This window comes from Cygnus atratus, chromosome 34 (assembly GCF_013377495.2).
Source record: "Cygnus atratus isolate AKBS03 ecotype Queensland, Australia chromosome 34, CAtr_DNAZoo_HiC_assembly, whole genome shotgun sequence".
In the NCBI taxonomy this organism is placed as follows: domain Eukaryota; kingdom Metazoa; phylum Chordata; class Aves; order Anseriformes; family Anatidae; genus Cygnus; species Cygnus atratus.
The window spans coordinates 285867-307351 of NC_066395.1; the positions used below are offsets into that span (position 1 = coordinate 285867).

Here is a 21485-nt window from a genome sequence, read left to right on the forward strand (position 1 = left end):
GGGCAGGCTGAGTGCTGAGCCTGGCAGGCGGCAGAGGCCCTGCCCCGGCACACAGCCCCTGGGGCACAGCAGGGACCCTGCTCTGCACCACAGCCCTGGGCACCCCTGCCTGCACCCGCGGCTTCTCCTTCCTCCGGGAGCTGCGGCTGCATTGCCCTCCAGCCAGACACTTACCGGGCTCAGGGCTGGCAAGTGTTCTCCCCCAGCGAGCTCTGTGCATCCTGCCACTTCTGCCTGCCTTTACCCACTCTGTCTGTGCAGGCAGTGCCCCCAGCCCTGCTGCGCTGGGCAGAGGAGCTGCTCCTGGGCAGAGCTGGCTCTCTGCAGCGCTGCCCGCTTGCCACGAGCTCCCCTTGGGCCCAGGAGCCCGGCCCAGCTCAGCAGCAGAGGCCCAGCCCAAGGCCTCCCTTGCTCTGCCCCCCACCAGGCTCCCTGCCCATGGCCCTGGGGAACCTGCTGCAGGGGAACCTGCTGGGAAACAGCCTGAAGGAATCCCTGGGCTTCCCTCCCTCCCCTGCGCACACACACTTCTTCACACCAGGCTCTTTTCTCTTAGCACAAAAATAATTATCTGTAACAATCACCTCTTCTCATCCCAGATGATGATGGGACACCCAGACATGGTCACAAAAATAACTCCTTTAACCCCCTGCTTACGGAAGGGATTCAGCAGAGTCACTTGAGGCATCTCATGCTGGGTTTTTGTCCTGGGGCTGTAATGGGGCTCAGATCCCTACCATGCCTGCCACAAACCCACAGGACCTCGGATTACTCTGCCCTCAGTTTAGGTGTGCATAACATGAGCACCTGCAGGTGAGCTCCATTTCTCACCTCCAGGAAGCGACATGATCACCAATGGAGATGGAGGAAATCAGGGGGTTGCGAACACCTGGTGACATGTCAGGGGGTAGTTGTACATGCAAGCATCTGCAAGCTCTCATGGAGGTACCATGAGGGACAGGGCAGAACCTGGGGGCATTTCCTTGGAGGCTGGTGGGGAATGCCTTTGGCCAGCTGAAGTGACAGCAAATGCACACATTTAGGACAACTAAACCTGTCCCTCCTCAGTAGGCTCAGGGCAGCCTGTAGAGGCATCCACCTGACCCAATGGAGAACTGTGCCACAGGGAGAGCTCAGTCTCTCTCTCCCTCTTCTCCATCTAGATTTCCCTCCGTCTCCAGTGACTGTAACGACACTTGTCTCACGGACATCCCTACATCGCCTAACCACGTTCAGGGCAGCTGCTCCATGTAATAGCCAATTCCAGGCCTGCAGTGCTACCTGAGATGCCAACGCTGCCCAGCACCACTGGAGCATGCAGCTGACACGGGCAGCACAGGACCCACAGGACAGCTCTGGCCATTCATAGCTGGTACTTAACGGGCACCCCTGATGGCGTCTCCAACAGACTTGATGCTTATGAGCAAGTGGCCGCTTCCCAGGGCTGCAGCAAGCCAAGGTCTGTCCCTTCTCTATCCAGTAGAGGCAGGCAGTGCATGGATATGAGGCACATCACACCGGGGTTTCCACTTGTGTTTGCAAACTCTGCTGCTGCTTCTTACCCCCATCCTTTACTCAAGACACAGCCCAGTGATTTTTTCTGTGTCCCTGGATCACAGGATGCCCGTAGCCAAGGACATTGGCGGCAGCCCCTTCTCCTGCCTGGAGATCAGCCCCAGCTCCAGCACTGGCTCTCAGGGCTGCACCGACACTACAAAAGGCCCTCTCCTGTCAGAGCAGCACAGCCCAGGCCTGTTTCCTTCTGGACTTGGGAACACCAGGGCTTGCTCTCTTTGGGGCCCCTCATTCATCCTCCCATGGCCATCTGCCATACCCATCAGCAGGTCTCTGCTGTGAAGGAAAGCCTTTGCATACCCAGGCTCCTGGCACAAGATCTGGGACAAGCCTGAGTTTGGCCCTTGTGCCACAGCTGAGGTGCTGCAGCCCAGATATGCCCCGATGCCCTCAGTGTGGGGCACAGGCAGGAGAAGCTGGATCCCCACCTGCTGTCAAAGGGCTGGGACATGGATGGAAGAGCTGCTGAGGTGTGGGGGGACAGGTCCCTCAGCTTGGGATGCTGTGCTGGATGGGTGCAGATTCTACACAAGAGACAGGTGGGGATGATCAACAGGGGGTTGCCCTCCATGTGAAGGATCTGCCTAGATGCATGGAGCTCCTCTATGGGATGGGCGGCAGACTGGGGGAGCCCTTGTGGGTGAGGGTCAAAATGTGAGCCAGTCAGGGTGACAGTGTGGTCGGAGGTAAATGCCTGCAGTCAGGCTGAAGAAGTGGACAAAGTCTTATGGAAGCCATTGGACTAAGTTGAGTTCAATGACTCCATGTCACCCTGGAGGCCTTTAATCACTCGGGCGGTCACAGGAAAGGGACACAGCTGGGTGCAAACATTCCCAAGGTTTCTGTGGGTTCTTGGAGACAGCTTCTGAGCACAGCTGCCAGATGGGCTGACCTAGGTGATGTTCACCGGGATCTGGGACTTGCAAACAGGAAAAATCGTGTCTTGACACTCCTCTTGCAAAATGCATGCTGTAGTCCAGCTGCTTTTCAGCACATGGAAAGAGATGAGGTTTCAGGGCCCAGCCCTACACCCAGCACTGCACAGGCTCACTCACTCATAGATCCTGGGAGGCCTGCAACCCCTCCATGCCATCCCTGGGGGTCTTCAGGCAGCTCCTCCTGCTCCAGGGCCAGGGCAGCTGGGCCCGAGCTGCCGCAGCCAGAAAGGATTTGCTGGTCCCATTACTTCCTCATCAGCTGAGATCAGGTCTCAGACAAAGAAGAGGCTGTAGCTGCATTTACTTTGCTTAAATATGCTGAGAGCCTGGCGATAGCTTCTGCCGAGGGGCAAAAGCCCTCTCTCAGCAGAAGGGATGAGGAACACGGCCTTCATCCTGTTAGCCTGATCACACAGTGATACCCAGGCACAAAGCTGCCAGGCTGTCACCATGACTGTGGCAGGGTGCCGCCCTGTCCAGCAACAAGCAGCATTTCAGGAGCATCCAGCCCTATTGCTTCTTGTGCAACTGAATGGCCGCCTTCCTGAGCCTGTCGGGCTTCTCGTGCATTCGACACCGCAAAGAAAAGGGAAGACAAGGCGGTGAGGCACAGGGAGCGAGCAAAGACAGGGGCGGGCAGGGGCGCCCCGGGCACACAGGCCAGGTCCCCCCCTCAGGCCCCGAGACGCCCCCAGCCCGCCCAGGACCCCTAAGATGGCGGCACTCGCCCTGCCTGGTCAGGCGGCTGCACGGTTGCCATGGCAGTGCTGCACTGGCTCACTCTTGTCTTTCCCTGCAGCCCATTTGTCATAGTCCAGCTGACACAAGACCATGTGCATCTGCGTGCAGTATGCCACAGGTCTCCTGAAGTGAGAGACTTTAGATCCTAAATCATGACAGGTTCCTCCTTCATTGGGTACACAAAGGCACAAGTGGTCTCCTGCAGGCAGATCTGGCAGCCCGGCTGCAAGGGGCAGGCTGCCCCTCCACCTCAGCCTCTTCCACGGGGTCCTCCTGCTCTGGAGGCCTTTGCTCCCATCTTTTGAAAAAGGCCCAGCCCCAGGACAGGTCTCAAACCCCACCTTCCTAGACGGGCTTCCAAGAGCAGAGGCATGTTGGGGCAGGTGGACAGCGATGACTTCTCCAGCGCTCCACATCCTTTATTCCGTGGCCTTTGTCACCATGTGGAGATGTTCCTGGTGGATTTGCCAGGAACTTCTGGTAAAGAACTGGGCAGAAGGGAGGTGACTGTTTCTCAGGACAAGAAAGGAAATCTCTCTTCACCCTCCCGAGCTGTGCCGTCTCCATGCTGCTGACCTCATAAGCCTTCAAATGACACGTGCTGATGTCACAGGGGTATGCACTGCATCACCAGGATATCTTCACTGGAGCAGCGGCAGTGCCGGCACTTCCCTGCAAGGCCTGGTGCCTGCTGGGCACTTCTTGGGTGCTCCCCACCGCTGTCCTTCTGTGGCCAGGAGTGGGGGCAGCAGGCAGCAAGGTTGCACTGGGTGACCCTCGCTGACAGGCGGAGGAGCAGGGGCACCTTGCAGAGGAGCTGTGGTTGAGGAGCCAGGGCGCGCATCCCTTGTCCTGAGCTGAGGGCCAGCAGCAAGCGAGATGGAGGGCTGCTGGAGGGTGACCATCACCTCTGACCTGACTTCCATGTTCCCAGTGCTCCTGCAGCGTTCCCCTAACGGTGAGGATGTCAGGAGCCGCTTCCCAAGGGGTGGCCCAGGGGCTGTCAGCTGTCCAAAGCTGCAGGTCCTGAGCCATGGAGGGGTCTGGACAAGGCTGGTGGCTGCTGCGATATCCTTGCCTGAGGGTCCCCCTCGGCTCAGGGGACAATGTGGCAGCCAGGACTCCTGTGTCCTGACACTAGGGCTGCCCTGAGCCCCAGGGCTCCTCTGGGCATGGTTTGGTGTGTCCTCATGATGTGGGACAATCCAGGGCCAGGTTTCCCTGGGAGCTGGTGCCTCTTTGGAATCTGGCTCTGAGAGGAAAGACCTCTGGTGTCCCAGAGACTGGTGAGGCCTGCAGCTCCCACAGGCCTCTCAGGAGTGCACCAGAAATGCCTGTGTTGGAAATCAAGCCTTCCTCTTCTACTGCTCTCCTTCAGGGGAACCTCTCTTCTTTCCCTTTTGTGTGTCCAAGCTGGCAGAGCATGTCGTCTCTGGAATGCCACAGCCCTAGTTCTGAACACTTCCCATACCCCTACTGTGATGGATTTACCCTGCTATGCAGGTGACCTCCTCCACCCCACTCCATCACAACCCCTCCCCGGAGGAAAAGGGGAAGTAAATATTTTTTGTGTGGTCTTTTGGGGTCCAAGGAGTTGGAGCGTTGTTCAGCGGTAGCTCTCCATGGGCCGCAGCTTTCTCCAGGCCAAATCCACCTGCTCCACCGGGGGCTCCTCCATGGGCTGCAGCATGGGATCTGCTCCATGTGGGACTGATGGGCTGTAGGGGGACAGCCTGCTCCTCCATGGGCCTATCCATGGGCTGCAGGGGAACTTCCGGTGTCTGGAACATCTCCTGAACTTGGTGTCTGCAGGACTGGTTCTCACTCCTCTCTCTCCTAGCTGCTGTTTCCTGGCATGTTTATCCCTTTTTAAATCTGCTTTCACAGAGGTGCAACCAGCATCACTCATTGGCTCAGCTCCGACCAGCAGCTGCTCTGGCCTGGAGCGGGCTGGACATAGGTCAGCAGGTGGTGAGCAATTACACTGTGCATCACTTGCTTTGTGCATTCTACTATCATCATCAACAACAACAACAACAACAATAACATCTTTATTATTATTATTTCCCTTCATTTTCCCTTTTTTCCCCCTCGATTCTCTCCCTCATCTCACTGGTAGGGTGTGGAGCGAATGGCTGTGTGGTGCTGAGCTGTCTGCCAGGTTAAACCACAACACTCCCTTTGGCATATAACGTGGGGCCCAAAGGGTAGAGATAATGACAGATCTGCCCAGAAGATGTTAAAATAAAATTACTACAAGCATTATATCAGCTTAATAGTTGCTGAAAATAATCTTGATTTTTTGTGGATCTCAGGGTAGTAGTTGTGTTTTGAAGGGATGCACGACACGGAGTCCTGATGGCTCTTGAACAGGAGACGTTTATCGCCACTACATATACTTTCCCCGTAGCCCCACGCACTGTCCATGTGCCCGAATCTGTCTTACAATTGGTTAGAGACCCTCAGACACGCGCCTCGAGCCAGCCAGCAATTGGCCACTGCCCAAAGCTCATCTTTAACACTGTAGCCAATTTACTTTATCTCGACCTTGCTCAAGTTTTTGGTTCTACCGCTGTTTTCCTCATTATCTCTAACTCAGGGACATGTGAAACAGCAGAAAGCTCCCTGCGAATTCCTTTCCCACAGTGTTTGGTCTCTGAATTATGTTGTATAGCACATTACCAGCTGTGTGTTCCTTGCGGTGCTGTTTATCTCTTCTGGGGGCTGGCTTAAGGTTATTATTTTGCTGTCCTGTGTAACACTGGCTTATGGTATTATAAAATTATGGGAAGTGAGACTGATCTGGTAGTTGTACTCAGCACTGTTGTCACCACTGTACTTCAGGAACCATCTATCAGAAACTATTCTGCTCTTGTGAGGCCTCACTTGGAGTACTGCATCCATGTATGGGGTCCCCTGTCCAAGAAGGATGTTGATCTGTTAGAATGGGTCCAGAGGAGAGCCACAAAGTTGGTCAAAAGGCTGGAGAACCTCTCCTATGAAGTAAGGCTGAGAGGGCTGGAAATGGTCAGCCTGAAGAAGGGAAGGCTCAGGGGTGACCTCATTGCAGCTTTTCAAATTTTAAAGGGAGCTTATAAAAAAGATGGAGAGTGACTTTCTCCTCGGGCAGACAATCAGAGGACAAAGGGGGCTGATTTTAAACTAAAAGAGGGGAGATTTAAAGTAGAGAGTAGGAGGAAATTCTTCACGGTGAGGCACTGGAACAGGTTGCCCAGAGAAGTTGTGGATGCCTCATCTCTGGAGGTGTTCCAGACCAGGTTGGATGACACCCTGAGCAACCAGATCTAGTGGATGGCATCCCTGCCCATGTCAGGGGAGTTGGAACTAGATGTTCTTTAAGGTCCCTTCCAACCCAAGCCATTTTATGATTCTGTGATTCTCTTCTGGGACTTCCTGTGGTCGCAGCTTCCCTTCAGTCTGCCAGGTGGACCTGAGCTGAGGAGCCTTGTCTGGGGGTGACATTTGGGGTAAGGGCCAGCACATGGGTTGGGAGAGACTGTATCAAGGATATGTGCTGCGTACAAGTACAGCAGGAAGCTCACATGGCTGCTGGGTCATGCTTCCATCAATGCAAACCCTGACACGGGATCCCAGCATTGCTTTCCAACCCACCCTTTGGGAAGTGCGATGATATTAAGGGATGGGGAGTGTACGGCACCAATCCTTCTTCAGTTACTGCTCAGGCCAGGTGGTGCACCAGGAAACTACGGACTTGTGTCTCTGCATGATGAGCATGAATTAGGGTACCCACAGTCCAGACCTTATCTTGGATGAGATGAACACCAGTATTTGAGGCAACTTCTAGACAAGGTCAGCTCCCATCTGATCTCTCCCCATCCCTCCTCTCACCTGTCCAGCTCTTCCTGGCCTGATGAGGTTGCTCAGCTAGCTCAGCCCGGAGAAAAGAGAGCTTTGGAGAGCAGGAAAACAATAGCAGAGAATGGCCAGGGGCCTGTCAAGGAGATAAAGCTACCAGACTCTTCATAGCAGTGCCCAGCAGGAGGATGAGATCCAGCAGGCAGAAGTTGAGCTCTGGAGGTCCCTTCCAACCTGCATTATCCTTTTATCCCATGACATGTACCTCTGGGACCATTTCTGATGGTCATGGGCCTTTGAAAGGACCAAGATATTTGAAGGATATAACACAAGGCTTTAAGGTGATTCTCAGCTTCCCAAAGGGGCAACTGGAAGCAGAGATAATGCTCTGAGAGCTGGGGTGCACACAGGAAGGTCTTCCATGCACCAGCACTGCCAAAAGTATGAAGAATGCCTGTGTCAATATGCAGTGTGCACACCTTGTGTTGGCAATTGCAACATCTTATTCTTGGGAACTCTTCTGGCGTTGTGTGGTGAGTGTGGATGAGTCTTGATGATTGCCCTGCCTCCATTTAGCTTCTGGAGGAGCCTGACTCAGACTTCAAAGGACTCAGGGTCCTGGAGAAAGGAAGACACTGATGGAGAAGTTCACGGACTTTCCAGCAGTTCAGAAGTTGCAGCCTCCTTTGAGAGCCCATCAAGCAATGCTCCCTCTCTGCAGTCCCTGGGGAGAGCTGAGCTATGGAAAGAACCTTCAGAGAGTTGTTGGTGCTATAAACCCCAGAACACAGAGCAGGGGGCATGGGATGCTGCTGGAGACCCACCATGGGAGGTGCTGGGAGGAGAAAGCAAGGACAAAGCAAGGTGTGAATCCTGGGGCCAGCTTGGCAGAAAAATCGGGGAAGGGAAGGGGAAGGAAGGACATGGTGGGGAAGAGGTAGAGAGACGCTGGTGAGACCCTGGCCTTGGTCTTCATTCCCAGGCACCAAGAGTGGAGAATTCACCACTTCATGTTGAGGACTTCAGGTGAGTGCTGGATGTCCTGAGTCAGGCTGGTGGTTATTTTGCTGCTGGGTGTTCGCACAGTGTAAGTTTTGGAGACCTCAGTCTCAGTCCTGTCCTTTGCTGTGTGTCTTCCCACCTTCCCCCAGACATCCTGAGCCCCAGTACCAAGGAGCAGAGATGCTGAGATGGCAGTGCTGAGTTAGAGGTGGGCTGGGGGTGTTGGAGCCAGCCTTGGGGTACTCACCCACCTTGGCTTGGATGGGGAAGCATTTGGGCAGGGTGTGTGGAGGCAGATTACCTAAGCCCTCACTTGAAACTCTCTCCTCTCCTCACTCTCTCTATACAAAAAATCTATATTTGGTACTTTTTGCTTTATTCTCCACCATAGCTCTCTCTGTCCTGTTTTCATCTGGGAGAGAGAATTTTGGTGCCGTGCTTCAGATTTAGGAGGAAAAATATTGATAACTCACTGATATTTTAGTTTCTGCTGAGTAGTGCTTGCACAGAGTCAAGGATTTTTTGGCTCCTCACACTGCCCTGCTAGTGGGGAGGCTGGGGGTGCACAAGAATCTGGGAGGGGACAGATGATCCAAACTGCCCAAAGGGATATTCCATACTGTATGATATTACACTCAAAAATAAAACTGGGGGGGGAGTTAGCCAGGGGGGCTACCGTTGTTCTGAGACTGGCTGGGCATCAGTCTGCTGGTATTGACCAATTGCATTGTGCATCACTTTTGTGATTTTTTTTTCCCTCCCCCTTTTTTTTCCTATTAAACTGTCTTTATCTCAACCCATGAGCTTTAATGAGTCTCACTTTTTTTAACCCCATCCCACTGGCAGGGAGAAGTGAGCGAATGGCTGTGTGGTGCTTAGCTGCCTGCCAGGTTAAACCACAACACTTTCTTAAATTTAACAGAGAAGTATTCTTTCTCACAGGTCTCCTTCCTGGCAAGTGAGAAAAGAAAGACAAAAAACACTGCATGGGGGAAGGACAACTTGACAATTGGACATCACCAATGGATTTTCTTCTGCTGGGACTGGGAAATGTCCCTGAACTCCAGTCACCACTTTTCTTCCTGACATTCATGATCTACTCAGTCACCATGGCTGGGAACATCCTCATTGTCGTGCTGGTGGTGGCAGTGCAGCATCTGCACACCCCCATGTACTTCTTCCTGGTCAACCTGTCCTCCTTGGAGACCTGCTACAGCTCCACCATCCTGCCCCGGCTGCTGGCCAGCTTCCTGAAGGGGGACTGGACCATCTCTGCTCATGGCTGTATCGCTCAGTTCTACTTCTTTGGCTCCTTTGTAACATCTGAGTGTTACCTGCTGGCAGCCATGTCCTATGATGGATACTTGGCCATCTGCCAGCCCCTGCTCTATGCAAGCTTCATGACCTGGAAGGTCTGTATCCAGATGGCAGCTGGGTCTTGGTTAATGGGTTTTCTGCTGTCTGCTGTAGTCATACACCTCTTATCCCAGCTGAAGTTCTGTGGCCCCAAGGCAATTGACCACTTCTTCTGTGACCTTATCCCACTGCTAGAGCTCTCCTGCAGTGAAACCAGAGTGGTCACGCTTGTAACTTTATTGCTGTCTCTCCTAGATCTGGTTTTCCCTTTCTTGTTTATGCTGGCCTCCTATGTGTGCATCATAGCTGCCATCCTGAGGATCCCATCCAGAGTGAGCAGGCAGAAGGCCTTTTCCACTTGTTCCTCTCACCTCACTGTCATCACTGTTTTCTACGGCACCCTCATCATTGTCTACATGATGTCCCGATCAGTCTCGCTAAGGCAACTCAACAAAGTGCTCTCCTTCTTCTACACCATCCTCACGCCCCTGGTCAATCCCCTCATTTACAGCCTGAGGAACAGGGAGGTCAGGGAGGCCCTGAGCAAAGGGCTCAGGAAAGCTGTGGTCTGCATACAGAGATCATAGTAGGTGAGTGACCCTTGGCACAGGCTACCTGTGGCTCTTTCACAAAGGCAAGTGCCATGTACTGGATGTATCTTTAGAAGTCCATGCCTTTGAGCCTGCTTGCAGAGTAACGGGAATGAACGAGAGAGCTTCTTGATGAGAAATATTGCTTTATATAGACAGATTGTGAAAAATGTTGTGGGTTTGCTTTTCCCTTCTTAATGAACTGTTCAATGCTCCTCTGATACCAGCTGCACCTCTGATCTTATCTTCACCTTCTTGTAGGGAGGTGGAGATCGATATCTCCCCTTTCTAGATCATTTACCCTTGGAGGACCACCTGTGTCTGTTGTGTCCATGATAGTAACTGGTGAGCAATTTCCCTGTCCTGATCTGGACACACGAGCTTTCTCCTCTTCTCCTCTTCTCCTGCTGCGGACGGGACTCAGAGAGTGTCTCAGTTAGCACCTGGTGGCCAGCCAAGGTCAACCCACCATATAGGAGTTTCATGGGTGTTTTTGAATAATGATAAATTTCCCTTTATTTAATGTTTCCCCCAACATGTGTGCTGAACCTGAGTCTAAAAGTCCTCAGCAAGTCCACAGCTTGGGTCCACCTGGAGGACTGGAGTGAAGTCATAAACACTGGAAGGATGAGCCCTCTCCTGGGACTGCTGCATGGCTGGAAGCCTCTGCATGCGTCACAGGAGCTGGGAGATTATAGAGGACATCATGATGCCCTGTTCACCATCTCCATGTCCATGGGGCCCTCAAAAATGTCCCTCAGTCCTAAGATACAGCCTAGCTTCTTACATTAGGAACCCGGAGAAATTGCCCCAGAATTATCAACACTGGTGCACACAGGCAAATACGCACAAATACACACAAATACGCATGCCCAAACACACAAACCCACAATCTCATCCACACACAAAGATGTGCACACAAGGCATGGACACAGCCAACCACAGACAGACCAACTCCAACAGGGAACAGCACCTTCACAGCCACCACACCAGCACCAGCAGCACACAGAGCCATGAGCAACACACCTGGCTCCATCCGATTCTCCACCTCAGCCTGATCTGTTCTGAAGGTCACCAGTGCTCTGTGTGTCCCCTGCAGCACTTACCCATGGGCACAGATGAACCCACGGCTCCTTGAGTGTGGGCCTGGGCTTTGGGACCACCCCAATGCCCTGCCCAGGCTCCGGGCTGTTCCCCACTTGGCAGCTCCAACCCTGGCTCTCTCCAGTGCCTGCTCTCTTCCTCCAGCCAGCCCCACCTGAGCTTGGCCAGCAAAGCAGGTACATATATTCACCTCCAACACACCAGGAGTATTCAGCAAATAGCCAGCTGCAGAGTTGAATAAGAAGGCAGGACAGAGCCCAGTGATCGGGCACAGCGTCTGGACAGGCCAGCTCTGATCAGCACCCTGTCCACAGGCAGCTGGCCACGTGCATCCCACTCCTCTCCTCTTCCACAGCATTCTTCCTCCTCAATCCACTTGGATCCCTTCCTTTCTCAGCTATAGTCCCTTCCCCACTTATCAACAATTGCCAACTAGATTTCTTCTACTGATCCCTAGTTTGTTGTACCTGTCCCCTCATTTGGTAGTTCAGATACCATTGCCTATGTCATTTCAGACAAGGTGCCTGTCTCTGGGAGATGGTGGAGGGTGGGGATGCGCCTTCAGTGACATCACCAATAGGTTCCCTGGGCACTGCTGCCTTTGCTAGACTTGACTCCCCAGAGGGTCCCCACTGCTCCCCTCCAGCTCTCTGTGCCGTTTGCCCGTTGCTCACATCTCCGCCCACCAAGGGCACGTGAGATGCTGCTGTCCCTCACAGCCCTACCTGTACTCTCTCCCTTCTCACACTGTGCTCTGTCACATCCAGCACTTTCTCATGCCTTGTCCCACAGGCTCCCACCCCATGTCCAGGTGGCATCACTGCAGGGCAGCCCTCCCCAGGGGCCCAGGCATCTGCCTGCAGCTTCCACAGCTGCTGCTCTTGACGGCCTCCTGAGGCCTGCCTGCTCCTGGCCCATCGCAGTGTTGTGAGGAGGTGACCTCAGCAGCAGCAGCCCAGCCACGGTGGCTCGACAGAGCTGTCCCCTGCATGAGTTGCCCCCTGTGTCCCATGGGATTTGTGATGCACTCGATGACATCGCCGTGTCTGCCTGCCTGCCACCAGGCAGTCAGATCACTGCAGTAGGAATGGCATCACAACCCACCTCCCAGCCGTGTCACCGGAACCTTCCTCCCCCTCTCCCCTCTCCCCAGCTCCCAGCACTGCTGGCTTGGTTTCCTGATAGTTCAGGTGATGTAAAATCCTAGAATCCCAGCCACTTGCCTGCCTCTCTCCCAGTTATCCATGTGTACATGTGTAACTCTGTACATACATTTACCTTTACTTGCACATAAAGCTGTGGCTATACAAATTTATATATCACTATACAGACAGAAAGATGTGAATATAGCCACCAAGAAAGGCAGATAATACAGGTATGATTGGCACAAATTTAGGCATTCAAAATGGAGCATTTCAGGGAACCTTTTCACCATGGTTTCCTCTAACAGGCGGGAGAGGTCTACATGTCACAGATTTTCTCTGTGCCAGGAGTGAGGGGTGGCATGAACAGTCCAGGGAGGGTGGGTTTTGTGGCATCAGGGTTCCATGCATGACAGAAAATTGTCATTTTATTGCTGTAAGCCTGAGGATTGCCTAAATTTTTTATAAGAATTTCAAAAATTTCACTTCAATCAGCACTCTACAATCAGCTGAAATGATCGAACACTTCTAATACAATAATTGAAGTGTCCTGTGAAATCAAAAATATCAGCCCATTCCAATGCCAAACAACCTTTTCAGTAACAAAGTTCTTCCTAATATCCAACCTAAAGCTCCCTTGGTGCAACTTTAGCCCATTCCCCCTTATCCTATCACCAGGCACGTGGGAGAATAGACCAACCCCCACCTTGCTACAGCCTCCTTTAAGGTAACTGTAGAGAGCAATAAGGTCGCCCCTGAGCCTCCTCTTCTCCAGGCTGAACAAGCCCAGCTTCCTCAGCCGCTCCTCGTAAGACTTGTTCTCCAGACCCCACACCAGCTTTGTTGCTCTTCTCTGGACTTGCTCGAGCACCTTGATGTCCTTCCTGTAGCGAGGGTCCCAAAACTGAACACAGTACTTGAGGTGCGGCCTCACCAAAGCCAAGTACAGGGGGACAATCACTTCCCTAGCCCTGCTGGCCACACTGTTTCTTATACAAGCCAGGATGCTGTTGGCCTTCTTGGCCACCTGAGCGCACTGCTGGCTCATATTCAGTCGACTATCAACCAAAACTCCTAGGTCCTTCTCTGCCAGGTCACTGCTGCACTTGCACTGCTCCTTGTAAGGCTCATCTGCCTTGGGTTCAAGTATTTCCTGCCATAAGACTTACTATAACATGCAGCTCAATTCATGCATTACAACAGTTTAAAGGTATATCCATTACAAAATCCACCTCTTTTCCTTTGTAAATGGGAAAGAGTTAAATTTCTTCATAGTAGCTGTCATGGTGCTCTCATTTGCATTTAGGATGAGAATAATGCTGATAACACACCAATGGTTTAGTTGTTGCTGAGCAGTGCTTACACTGAGTCAAGGGCTCTACTCCTCTTGCTGCCCCGCCAGCAAAGAGGCTGGGGGTGCACAAGAAACTGGGAGGGGACGCAACTGGGACAGCTGGCCCAAACTGGCTAAAGGGATGTCCCCTACCATCTGATGTCATGCTGAACAATAAAACTGGGGGAACTGGCCGGGTGTAGGTGACCACCGCTCAGCAAGTGGCTGGGCATTGGTCAGTGTGAAGTGAGCAATTGCATTCTGCATCACTTCTTTTTCTTTTTCTTTCTTCCTTCCTTCCTTCCTTCCTTCCTTCCTTCCTTCCTTCCTTCCTTCCTTCCTTTCTTCCTTTCTTTCTCTTCCTTCCTTCCTTCCTTCCTTCCTTCCTTCCTTCCTTCCTTCCTTCCTTCCTTCCTTCCTTTCTCTTCCTTCCTTCCTTCCTTCCTTTCTTCCTTTCTTTCTCTTCCTTCCTTCCTTCCTTCCTTCCTTCCTTCCTTCCTTTCTCTTCCTTCCTTCCTTCCTTCCTTCCTTCCTTCCTTCTGGTTTTCTCGTATGAAACTGCCCTTATCTCAGCCAACAAGTTCCTGCAATTTTACCATGTTCACTTCTCTGCCCCATTGCACTGGGGCAGGGTATTTGAGCCAATAGCTGTTGGTGCTTATCTGCGTGCTTGGTTAAACCAGACACACACCAGGCCGCAGAATCTGACATTGCAATGAACTCCTCCCCTCACCCCTGCTCCATCCTGGGCTCGTCCACTGGCCACAGTCCCTTAGAGCTGTACCTGCTCAGACACAGCCGTATCCATGAGCCACAGTCCCTTCAGAGCTCTACCTACTGTGTCGTGGACTTACCAACGGCCATAGATGCTTGCAGGTGTGCCTTCAGAGGTTTGGACTTATCCATGTGCCACACTCTCTTCAGAGGTGTACCTGCTCTAGTGTGGCCTTTTCCATTCCCAGAAGGATGATATGGAGTTCAGGGCGGCAATTCAGAGATTCAGTGCAGAGACAATTCAAGCAAATGTGGGGCTGGGACATATTGGCTGATAGAGGACCATTAGGATCAGGCGTTGGAAGAAGCCTGATGTGTTGTGGGAAAAATACAGGTATTGGTAAATCCTCAGGAAAACACAGGGTTGTGTTTGAAGCCATAGCCAGTAAGGATGGAGAGAAATTAGGAGAGCTTTGGCAATCATGGGGTCAGAGTGAGCTGGGAATATGGGTGTGTTGTAAAAGTCTGCAGGGATGCAGGTACAGGTACAGGAAAATGTAGGACAGGATGTGGAGGGGCATGGCAGAGGGCCATTGTGGGGCTGGAGCCCCCCAGTGGAACCGGTGTCCTTAGGGCTACAGCTGCAGCCTCTTCCACATATGCCCACCAGAGGACATTGGTCCCTTACAGCCCCAGGGCCTTGTTACCTCCTCAACCCCACAGACCCTGGCAAGTGTCCTACCAATGTCCTGCACTCGGAATTGCATACCCCCACATCACACTGCCCTTGCCAGAGCCCCGAGCAGCCCAGGAAGTGCAGGATCTCCCCTCCCAGGGGATGCGCTGAGGCCTTGGCCATCCCTCTTGGTGAAACACATCAAGGGCTTTCAGAGCCACATCCCCACTTAATTTTCCACCTGTAACCAGTGCCTCTGATTTCCTCCTCCACCATCTCCCAGAGACAGGCACCTTGTCTGCTTGTTCCCGTCATGGTCTCCTCAGGTATGGCCCTCAGTGGGGCTGGCCAACACCCTCAAATATTTGGAGGCTTGCTTCTGTCTTTTACTTCTTCAGAGACTTGCTCAAGCTTCCAGGATCTGCAGTTCAGGAACTTGGCAGCAGAGGGCAAATCAACATGAAAAACGCCTTCACAAGCCAAGCCTCTGGGCATAATTTTTCTGTCTTCAATTTGTATGGGTTTAAGTAGGGAGATGCCAGGAGTGTCTTTAAAGGGAAGACTTCAATAATAATAATAATAAAAAGTATGGGAAAGGATTTCTTCTTTCTGCAGTTTCTTTAGTTGTCTGACTACAGGTAAAGTGATATCAACAATCTCCAACTGATATTGATCCTGAATGTCTGCTAAGGGACTCTGAGCATGTAGGGAAATGAAGACCCTTTCTGCCAGACCCTATGCACAGTCTTCATCCCTACCCCTCAGCCCCACCCTTTGTCTCATCAGCCACCTGGGACTGAGAGCAGCTGTGATAAGCTCTGAGATTTTTCCACTAGCATTGCATCGGAATGTTTTCCAGCCCCTTGGCACCAATTCCCAACTGCTTTCCTTGGAGAATGAGCTACATGCAGACACTGAAGGTAATTTCTTAATTGACAGCAATGAAAAATAAAAGGCACAGTCTGGTCAAAAATAAAAGACACTCTTCAGATCTGTATTAAGCCCATATTACCTCCACTTAGGCCAATTTCCACAATGGAGAACCTTAGAGAAATGGAAAATATATACATATATTTGTGAGTGTCAAGCACACATTTCAAGGCCACCAAAACCACTCCCTTCCCAGGACTTCGTTTCCTGATATTCGCTTTTTGCACTCAGTGTCACATGCTGAAATCCTGAGCTCTCTTGATTTATGAAGGGAAGCCAAGAGAAAAAACAAATGAAATGCACTAACTTTCAGAATATTTAGGCTTGTCTATGAATTCTCATCTAAATTTGCACCCGTTTTCCCAAACATATTCCTTCCCAAAACTTTGAATGGTGAAACTGTGTTCCCGGGACATGCGTGTACTGGCACATTGCACATCTCCATCTCGGATCTAAATGGAGCAGAGAGCAATGAAGGTTAGAGAGGATGGATAGATATAGCTCTTTGCTGTTGACCAATGGCCACACCTGCTAGGACATGCTTTACGTCCTTCCTCTTTATGAGCTGGCCAAATCTTTATGGGGTGTACAGTTGCATAGCACTATGTCTCTCCATGTGCCAGACTCCAAGCAATACCCAGAAACCCAGAGCACAGCCTTAGAAAGAGGCCCAGAGCAGAGCTGAGGAAGGCAAATGTGACTCCTACCTTGCACGAAGGCAAGACAGAGGTCCCAGGGAACTAGAGGCCAGACAGCCTTTCCTCAGATCCTGGGAAGGTGATGGAGCAGCTAATCCTGGAAGACATTTCCAAGCACATCGAGGACAACAAAGTGATCAGGAGTGGTCAGCACGGATTCACCAAGGGTTTCTTTAACAACTTGGGTGACTAACAACTTGATAGCCTTCTCCAATGAAAAGACTGCCTTGGTAAATGAGGGGAGAGCAGGGGATTCTGTCTGCCTTGTCTTCAGAAAGGCTTTTCACATCTCCCATAAGATCCTGTTAGAGAAGCTGATGAAGTCTGGACAGAATGAGGAGGCAATGAGGTGGATTGAGAAGTTCCTACACAGCTGGGCTCATAGTCCTGTGGCACACAGTCTAGTTGGAGGTCAGTCACAAGCTGTGACTGTCACTGTGGGGGCAATATTGGGACCTATCCTGTCCATTCAAACCTCAGCCATTCTTTAATTTTGTGATCCTGTGTGGATGATATGGACTGGAATTTTGCTAAACATCTGGGTTCGGAGTGTTGTGACTAGATATACACACTACAGCTGGAGGTCGTTCACTACTGTGCAAATAAGGAGTCAATACTGGACCAATATTATTTAACAAGTTTATTAATGACTTGTACAATGGGGTGAGTTAGCAGATGATATGAATCTGAGAGCAGTGGCTGAGACGCAAAATGGTTGTGCTGTCATTCTGAGGGACCTCGGTGGGCTGGAGAACTGGGCAGAGAAGAACCACATGAAATTCAACAAAGTGAAATGCTCCTGCAGGAATAACAGTATGCACCAAGACATTGTTTGGGGGCAACCAGCTAGAAATCAGCTTGGTAGAGAAGGACCTGGGTTTTTTGGTGGTCAACAAGAAGAACAGGTGCCAGCCATGTGGAATTACATCAAAGAAGGCCACCAGCACCCTGGGCTTCATTATTACAAACCTTGCCAGTACACTCAGGGAGTTGTTCCTTCCTCTCTACTGAGCTCTTCTGAGACCAAACCAGGGTGCAGTGTCCAGTTCTGGGCTCCCCTATGCATGAAAGACCTGGATGTAGTGCAGTAAGTCCAGTAAATGCCAAAAAGATCATTAAGGGACTGGAGCGTCTTCAGATGAGGAGAGGCTGAGAGAGCTGGAGTGTTCAGCCTGCAGAAGAGAAGGCAAGGGGGAGGTTTTTATCAAAGAATCACAGAATGGCTGAGGTTGGAAGGGAACTCTGAAGATCGTTTAGTCTAATCTCCCTGCCCAGCAGGATCACCTGGATCACACTGCACACGATGGCATCCAGGTGGATTTTGAATATCTCCAGCGAAGGAGACTCCACAACCTCTCTGGGCAACCTGTTCCGGTGCTTTGTCACCCTTACAGTAAAGAAGTGCCCCCTCATATTCAGCCAGAACTTCCTGTGCTTCAGTTAGTGCCCATTGCCTGTAGTCCTGTTGCTGGGCACAACTGAAAATGTCTGGATCCATCCTCTCGACACCCTCCCCTCGGATATTTATACACATTGATGAGGTCTCCCCTCAGTCTTCTCTTTTCCAGGCCAAACAGGCCCAGCTCTCCCAGCCTGTCCTTGTATGACAGGTACTCCAGTCCCCTCATCCTCTTTGTAGACATCCTCTGGACTAGCTCCAGCAGTTCCATCTCCCTCTTGTATTGGGGAGCCCAGAACTTGACACAATACTTCAGGTGTGGCCACATTAGGTAAAGACCTGATAGGAGTAATTAAGACAAGGCAGACTGACTGTGGTGCCTGGTGACAGGACATGAGGCAATGGGTACCAAATGAAACATTGGTAAAACCTCCTGAACACAGGAAAGCACTTCTGTACTGTGAAGTTGGTTGATGAGTGGCACAGGTTGCTCAGAGATGTTGTGGAGCCAACATAGCTGGAGATATTCAGAACCCATCTGGACACGGACATGGTCCTGGACAACCTGCTCAAGCTGGCCTTGCTTGAGCAATGGGGTTGCCCAGGCAATCTCCAGAGCTCCCTTCCAACCTCAAACTTTCTGTAGTTCTCTGATACCTGGCAGTATTTCTGAGAACTTTTCTATGGCACCTCAAACCAGTCTGAGTCCTGGTGCCCATGGAACAGAGCTTGCTTTTAGGATGACTTCACTCACTAAGTAACCCTGAAGTAACCCTAATCACTATTACAAAGGCATGCAGTGTCTCAGCCCGCAGCAGTGTTCCCTGGTCCTGACTCCACTGAACAGCTCCTTCTTCCTTGAGGATTGAGTTGGAAGGAACCTTTGGAGGTCTGTACCTTGGCCTGCCCTCAGCTGGGATAACTTGAGAGTTAGATCACATTGGTCAGTACTTGATTCACCTCCCATGTTCAGATGTGATTTTTTTTTTCCCTTAACCTCTTTTGAAATTTCTCTTTCTGCTTTTTCTCCTCATTGTCTTTTGTCCTTTCTGTCCCTACTTGTGCCCCAGCCAGATCACCATACGTACTAAGACCAAGGGCAATTGCAGCCTGTTCTTGAAGTGCTGCCTCACCAGGATCCCCTGGGACTGTGCAGGCGGGCTGTGAGGGCCTGCTCCAGAAGAAGACACATTGCTTGAGATCAGGGGAGGTTACAGGGAAAAACCCAACACCTAGTGCAGAGGGACAGTAATTGTGGGCTGATGTGGGGCCAGAGCCAGGTGCTACAGAGATCACCAGTGAAGCCTTCCAGAAGCTCCTTTCCACACCCAGGCGAGGAATAACGCACCCAGCAGTGCTCCTGAGAGAGGTCAGGACACAGGACAGGAGGCACTGTGAGCTGTGGTGCCGGGCACTGATGCTCAGCTCTAGGTTTGGGGTCTCCCAGCAGGTGCTGCCAGTGCCTGCAGCCCCCAGAGCCCCCCAGCCCTGTGGGCAGCACTGAGGCCTATCCTGACCTTTGGGAGCTGCTCTGGCTGCAGAGGGGCTGCCAGGAGCACTGGGGCTGGTGCTGCCCACCCACACATCCTGCCCCAGGTGTCTCTTGGTCTCTGCAGCCATGGCTGTGACTGAGGGGAGAGGCTGGCCTGGCTGGGGCCTGGGGCCTAGCAGTAGTTTGGGGGTGGTGGCCGTGTGAGAACTTGCTACAGTACTGTGGCTCCTGTCCACAGGCCTGTCTCTGGGCTGGCCCAGCATCACTGCCCCACTCACAGCCCCACATCCCCTCTGTGTAGGCACTGCTTGGGGCAGAGGGCATGAGGGCTGGGGAAACATCCCCCTGGCATGGTCCCCACAACAGAGCTTGGTGCCTTGTCCCCCCACAGCCCTCCTGGTCTGGCTGCTTCCCCCAGTGCCAGGCCCCAGACCAGCCCTGGCCATGTCTCATGCAGGTGCTCACAGACAGTCCTGCTCCAGGGTCTGTGGTGTCTGGGCATGGGTGACGGGGCTGGTTTTTCCTCCAATGTGGACACGGATCCCAGCCGGAGGAAGGAGCCAGGCACATTCCCAATACCAGCTCCCACCTGGGATTTTATACTTTCCCTTTGGTTGATGCCAGCTCTGCTGAGCTTTAAAAGAAAAGCACAGCCTTCAGGAAGTGAAAAAAAATACCATTTATTGTATAGAGAAAGCAATTACAATGCTATAAGACAGTCCCCACTGTTACACACTTTGAGACCTATTTTTATACAAGCTTCAGATGAGACAGTGCAGGTTCATTCATCAATAGCAGTAGGAGGAGTGAACATATATCTATCTATATATATATATTTTTTTTTTGGGGGGGGGTGGAACAGCGGAAGAACAAACAGTTAAAAATAATGAAATATGAAAAGAATGAAATATAGAAACAAGAAAAAATATAATAATGGAAAAGAACAAAGCACAAGGCTGGAATGGGATATACTGGGAGTCACCTGTGGAGAGATACGGGAACTTTATGATTCCTTAAAAAATGTCCTTAAAGGCACTTTCAAAATAGCATCCTTTAGTGCTTCAATCCTCACACTGTAGATGAGGGGGTTCACTGCTGGGGGAACTGCTGAATACAGAATTGCAACTGCCATGTTGAGGGATGGGGAGGAGATGGAAAGGGACTTCAGGTAGGAAAACATGGCCATGCTGATAAACAGGGAAACTACGGCCAGGTGAGGAAGACATGTGGAGAAGGTTTTGCGCCAGCCCTGCTCAGAGGGCATCCTCAGCACAGCCCTGAAGATCTGCACATAGGACAGCACAATGAAAACAAAACATCCAAACCCCAAAAATGCACTGAACATGAGAAATCCAACTTCCCTGAGATAGGAGTCTGTGCAGGAGAGCTTGAGGATCTGAGGAATTTTACAGAAGAATTGGTCCACAACATTGCCTTGGCAGAGGGGCAGGGAAAATGTAGTGGCCGTGTGCAGGACAGCATTGAGAAAGCCACTGCCCCAGGCAGCTGCTGCCATCTGGGCACAAGCTCTGCTGCCCACGAGGCTCCCGTAGTGCAGGGGCTTGCAGATGGCAATGTAGTGGTCGTAGGCCATGATGGTGAGAAGATAAAACTCTGCTGATATGAAGAAGAGGAACGAAAAAACCTGTGCAGCACATCCTTCATAGGAAATGGCCCTGGTGTCCCAGAGAGAATTGGCCATGACTTTGGGGAGAGTGGTGGAGATGCAGCCCAGGTCGAGGAGGGCGAGGTTGAGGAGGAAGAAGTACATGGGGGTGTGGAGGCGGTGGTCGCAGGCTATGGCTGTGAGGATGAGGCCGTTGCCCAGGAGGGCAGCCAGGTAGATGCCCAGGAAGAGCCCGAAGATCAGGAGCTGCAGCTCCCGCATGTCTGTGAATGCCAGGAGGAGGAACTCAGTGATGGAGCTGCTGTTGGACATCTGGTGCTGCCTCTGGGTA

At 51.8% G+C, this 21485-nt stretch overlaps 2 protein-coding genes across 2 annotated transcripts; one reads left to right on the forward strand and one right to left on the reverse strand.

The window, feature by feature from the left end:
• Positions 1 to 9079: 9079 nt before the first annotated feature.
• LOC118261191 (olfactory receptor 11A1-like) lies at positions 9080 to 10036 on the forward strand. The gene has a single exon (XM_035571919.1). The coding sequence runs from the start codon at positions 9080 to 9082 to the stop codon at positions 10034 to 10036; it is 957 nt and encodes a 318-aa protein (XP_035427812.1).
• Positions 10037 to 20530: 10494 nt separating this feature from the next.
• Positions 20531 to 21265, reverse strand: LOC118261192 (olfactory receptor 14C36-like; the record flags this gene model as incomplete). The annotated part of the gene is made up of 1 exon (XM_035571920.2): positions 20531 to 21265. A coding segment is annotated over one exon (735 nt), but the record flags the coding sequence as incomplete, so codon positions are not given.
• Between the last annotated feature and the right edge of the window lie 220 nt (positions 21266 to 21485).

Bases quoted from the DNA above. Each gene is read 5' to 3' on its own strand.
- LOC118261191 (XM_035571919.1), top strand. From the start codon at position 9,080: ATGGGGGAAGGACAACTTGACAATTGGACATCACCAATGGATTTTCTT.